Genomic DNA, 5,285 nt, shown 5'->3' with positions numbered 1-5,285 from the left:
GGCAGGGTCCCCCAAAAGCCCCCCTGCCACATCTCTGTGCCCACAGGCAGGTCCCTCCAGATCCCCCTTGGCATATCTTTGTGCCCACAGGCAGAGCCCGCCAGTGCCCCTGACACATCTCTGCCCTTGGGCAGCACCCAGAGAACAGTCAATGCCTCCCAGAGTCAGCCTTTTATTGGGGGGGGGGCAGTGAGGCTTCAGGAGAGCCAGGAGCTGGGGCAGTCAGGGAGAGGTGAAGCCCTCCCAGGACCCCTTCTCACCTGGAGCAGTCAGGGAGAGGTAAAGCCCTCCTCGCCCCCTCCCAGGACCCCTTCTCACCTGGAGCAGTCAGGGAGAGGTGAAGCCCCAGCTCCCTCCCAGGACCCCTTCTCACCTGGAGCAGTCAGGGAGAGGTGAAGCCCCCCCCCAGGACCCCTTCTCCACCTTCCTTAGGGACAGAACTCACCCTGGACCCCAGTCCTCAGGCCAGCAGGACTGGACCCTGTGTCCACACTCAGCTTTGGTGTGGGGTTTCTGGGTCACCCCAAATGACCCATCTCAGGGCACCTCAACCCCCAGGGCCATGCCTTTGTCCCCTCCCTAGGCTGCTCTCTGGGCTGGGAGGTTGGAGGAGGACAGTGTCGAACAGCAAGCAGGGCTCTGTCCCCATCCCTGGAGCTGCTGCCCACGGAGGGCACCCTCCCCCACCCCCCTTGCTCACGGGCTTCCGGAACCTTCCACAGGCGGCATGAGTGGGAGAAGCACGGAACCTGTGCGGCCCAGCTGGACGCCCTCAGCTCGGAGAAGAAGTACTTCGGCAAGAGCCTGGACCTGTACAAGACGCTGGGACTCAACAGGTAGCCCCACCCAGGGCCTTCCCCAGACACCTGCCGCCACACCGCGTTCTCACCTCCCACCACCCACCTGGCAGTGGAGCTCAGCGGCCTGGTGTGGTGGGGAGATGCCTGGGGCCACACTGCCCAGCACCCTGACCGCCCCTCCCACACACAGACTCCAGCTGTGGGGGTGAGTGTGCTTCTTGGGGAAGCCCGGCCCCATCCGGCCTTTCTAGAATGGTCTAGGCTGCCGGCACAAGGTGTGTGTGCTGGCAGGGCTGCCCCAGACTTGCTGTCCATGGGGTCCACTCGAGGAGGTGACGCTCAAGCTGGGCACCCCGTCAGTCTTGACACGTGGCACTAGGGGGCGCTCTGTAGACCTCTGTCTTTCCGGAATGTTCCTGGGGCTCGTGTCCTGGCTGCTGAGAGGTTAGACGGAGGTGGACTTCACTCCTGGTGGACTTCCCAGAGGAGCCGGTGCCCTGGGGCATGTCCGTCTGCTGTGAGGCTGGAGGCTGAGGAGGGCAGGGCCTCTGCGGGCAGCTCACTGTCTCCCTTTCCCCTGCAGCATGATGCAGAAGCTGGGCATCAGGCCGTCCACCAACTACTACCAGGTGGGAATGCCCTGGGGGCCTGGGCCGGAGGGGTTCTGTGGGAGAGCACCTGCCCCACTGCTGAGGCCCGGGTTCAAGCCCTGGGACCATATTGAACCACCATGCACAGAGGGCAGGGCTGTGGGGTCTCTCCTCTCTCAGCACCCTGCACAGCACCCAGGGAGCCCATGAAGGGTGGGCAGGGCTGTGGGGTCTCTCCTCTCTCAGCACCCTGCACAGCACCCAGGGAGCCCATGGAGGGTGGGCAGGGCTGTGGGGTGTCTCCTCTCTCAGCACCAGGCACAGCACCCAGGGAGCCCATGGAGGGTGGGCAGGGCTGTGAGGTCTCTCCTCTCTCAGCACCGTGCACAGCACCCAGGGAGCCATGGAGGGTGGGCAGGGCTGTGGGGTCTCTCCTCTCTCAGCACCCTGCAGAGCACCCAGGGAGCCCCATGGAGGGTGGGCAGGGCTGTGGGGTCTCTCCTCTCTCAGCACCAGGCACAGCACCCAGGGAGCCCATGGAGGGTGGGCAGGGCTGTGGGGTCTCTCCTCTCTCAGCACCAGGCACAGCACCCAGGGAGCCCATGGAGGGTGGGCAGGGCTGTGGGGTGTCTCCTCTCTCAGCACCAGGCACAGCACCCAGGGAGCCCATGGAGGGTGGGCAGGGCTGTGGGGTCTCTCCTCTCTCAGCACCCTGCACAGCACCCAGGGAGCCCCATGGAGGGTGGGCAGGGCTGTGGGGTCTCTCCTCTCTCAGCACCAGGCACAGCACCCAGGGAGCCCATGGAGGGTGGGCAGGGCTGTGGGGTGTCTCCTCTCTCAGCACCAGGCACAGCACCCAGGGAGCCCCATGGAGGGTGGGCAGGGCTGTGGGGTCTCTCCTCTCTCAGCACCAGGCACAGCACCCAGGGAGCCCATGGAGGGTGGGCAGGGCTGTGGGGTGTCTCCTCTCTCAGCACCAGGCACAGCACCCAGGGAGCCCATGGAGGGTGGGCAGGGCTGTGGGGTCTCTCCTCTCTCAGCACCAGGCACAGCACCCAGGGAGCCCATGGAGGGTGGGCAGGGCTGTGGGGTGTCTCCTCTCTCAGCACCATGCACAGCACCCAGGGAGCCCATGGAGGGTGGGCAGGGCTGTGGGGTCTCTCCTCTCTCAGCACCCTGCACAGCACCCAGGGAGCCCATGGAGGGTGGGCAGGGCTGTGGGGTGTCTCCTCTCTCAGCACCAGGCACAGCACCCAGGGAGCCCCATGGAGGGTGGGCAGGGCTGTGGGGTCTCTCCTCTCTCAGCACCAGGCACAGCACCCAGGGAGCCCATGGAGGGTGGGCAGGGCTGTGGGGTCTCTCCTCTCTCAGCACCAGGCACAGCACCCAGGGAGCCCATGGAGGGTGGGCAGGGCTGTGGGGTGTCTCCTCTCTCAGCACCATGCACAGCACCCAGGGAGCCCATGGAGGGTGGGCAGGGCTGTGGGGTCTCTCCTCTCTCAGCACCAGGCACAGCACCCAGGGAGTCCATGGAGGGTGGGCAGGGCTGTGGGTCTCTCCTCTCTCAGCACCCTGCACAGCACCCAGGGAGCCCATGGAGGGTGGGCAGGGCTGTGGGGTCTCTCCTCTCTCAGCACCCTGCACAGCACCCAGGGAGCCCATGGAGGGTGGGCAGGGCTGTGGGAGTCTCTTTTCTCTCAGAAAAAAGGGGGTGGAGGTAACGGTGTTTAGTGGGACTGGAAAGCTGTTCTCTCTTTATAAAAGGATCTATTTCATTTATTTCGTAAGAGAGTTTGATAGGACAAGAGATGGAGAGAGAGATGGAGAGAGAGAGAGAAAGGGAGGGAGAAGAGGATGGAACTAGGCCTCAGGCATGCACTGCATCTGCTGAGCTGTCTCCCGCACTGCTCTAGTCTCAGAACACCTAGTGTGATTTGCTCTCAGGAGGTTTGTGGGCCACCTCCGGGCTGTGGGGATGGGTGGAGAGTGAGAGGTCACCCTCTGGGGAGGATCCCCAGACCCAGTCGGGCCCCGCAGCCAGCCCTCCTGATCAGGGGCTCCATGCTAAGCCAGGTGTCCGGCTCCCTGGGAGTTTGTGGCCCAGGATAAGGAGGTGACCTGAGTGTCCTGGGAGCCGCTGGGGGTACAGGGGCTGTGGGAGGGGCAGCCTCCAACTCACTCTCCCCTCAGGTGGCCGACATCAAGGACGCGCTGGCCAGCATCTATGGGGTCGTGCCCAAGGTCCAGTGTCTGCTGCCCAAGCAGGTGAGCCGTGGGCACGTGGCTCTGTGTGTACCTGCAGGCGTGCGCATGTGTGAGTGTGTTCTGAAGGCCCTTCCTTTGCAGGGTGAGGACGTGCAGACCCTCGGCCAGATCGAGCTGTGCTTCACCAAGGAGCTTGTCCTGCGGAACTGCACAGAGCCCGGGCCTCAGGGGTCATGGGGGGCGCGGGGGACGGGGGGTACCCAGGGCCTGGAGGTCTGCGAGGACGGCCCGGTCTTCTACCCACCGCCCCCGGGGTCCCACCCCTGAGGTCCAGGCTCTCACTGCCCCTCCAGAAGCACCTCAGGCCTCCCAAGTGCCCTTATCTCTGCTGTCACCCCTGTGGAAGCTGCTGGGAGCTGGGGGGCACAGAGGAAGGGCCCCCATATCCGCTGGGCCACTTGGTGGTGGGAATAAATCGGCCCTGGCCTCCTGTCTGCTCGTGGGGATTCCCGGGGCTGAGGGATGAGAGGTGGCCATCTGGCTCTGGGTCAGGGCTGCTCCCCCTCCCTGAGTCTCAGGCCCCTCTGTGACTGTCTCCTCCCTGGTTGGTGCATCTTGCTGTCCCCCAGGGAGGTGGCAGCACAGTCCCCCACAGCACCTCCTGGTGTCCCTGAGGCCGGGCTGGCCCCCTTCCACGGAGTGGGGGGCTGGGGGGTGAAGAGATGGGGCTGTGCAGAGTGGGGGTGGGGCAAGTCGAACCCTAGTCAGCTCCCACCGCTTTCACTTTCTTCCCTGGGGCCTGAGAGCAGGACCTGAGGGGGACGTGGGTACAGTGCTGAGCCCCCCACTCAATGCCCCTGGATGTGGGACTGTCCCCTGTCCTCCGGACCCCTCCCCCCATCTCACTCTGGGGGCCTTGAGCATGGCTTTCTGCACAGGTGAGCTGGGGCCTGCAGGCTGGCCCTCACCTGCCAGGTGTAGGGGTGCTCCGTCTGCCGGGGGTGGGGAAGGGCACCCAGCTCTGGGCAGCGGGCAGTGGGCAGACGACAGGCGTGGTCTCCCCTCTGACATCATCCCCTGGTCCGGCCCAGCGTGAATGTTCTCCCCTGTTGTATTAAAGCTCAGCCCACTCATCTTGTTGTTGTTGTTTTAATTGCTTTACTGGGAAATTAATGTTTTACATTCGACAGTGAATACAATAGTTTGTACATGCATAACATTTCTCAGTTTCCCATATAACAGTACAATCCCCACTAGGTCCTCTGAATCCTTCTTGGGCCTGTATTGTCCCACCCAGCCACCCCAGAGTCTTTGACTTTGGTGCGATACGCCAATTCCAGTTCAGGTTCTACTTGTGTTTGCTCTTCTGATCTTGTTTTTCAACTCTTTTGTTGTTGTCACCGGAACGTCGATGTTTCTTAAGCTCTGGGCTGGCTTTTAGAGGCAGAGACAGAGATAGGCAGAGACAAAGACAGGCAGAGACAGAGGGAGAGAGCCCACGGCACCAGACTTCCTTCAGTGAGGTGGAGCCTGGGCTTGAACCTGGGTCCCATGGCTGCCAAAGCAGCACTGTATCCCGGGGAGCTAGTTTGCTGTTCCCATCCAGTTTTTAATTTTTTAAAAAATCTTATTGATTTAATAATGATCGGCAGGACCATGGGATAGGAGGGCACAATCCGCACAGCTCCCA

The 5,285-nt window shown here is 63.0% G+C and overlaps 1 protein-coding gene across 1 annotated transcript in view; it reads left to right on the top strand.

Annotated features, from left to right (window-relative positions):
- RNASET2 (ribonuclease T2) overlaps positions 1–4,730 on the top strand; it is a 5,644-nt gene extending 914 nt beyond the window's left edge. Inside the window, exons 2-6 of the mRNA XM_060205116.1 lie at positions 91–163; positions 542–836; positions 1,384–1,429; positions 3,581–3,655; positions 3,737–4,730. Coding sequence (XP_060061099.1) covers positions 91–163; positions 542–836; positions 1,384–1,429; positions 3,581–3,655; positions 3,737–3,922 — 675 coding nt within the window. The 3' untranslated portion in view covers positions 3,923–4,730. The remainder of the gene's footprint in view (positions 1–90; positions 164–541; positions 837–1,383; positions 1,430–3,580; positions 3,656–3,736) is intronic.
- The last annotated feature ends 555 nt before the right edge of the window (positions 4,731–5,285 follow it).

The sequence above is a fragment of the Erinaceus europaeus genome, chromosome 13, assembly GCF_950295315.1.
Source record: "Erinaceus europaeus chromosome 13, mEriEur2.1, whole genome shotgun sequence".
NCBI classification, from domain to species: Eukaryota; Metazoa; Chordata; class Mammalia; order Eulipotyphla; family Erinaceidae; genus Erinaceus; species Erinaceus europaeus.
This window is presented reverse-complemented; position numbering and strand designations above follow the sequence as displayed.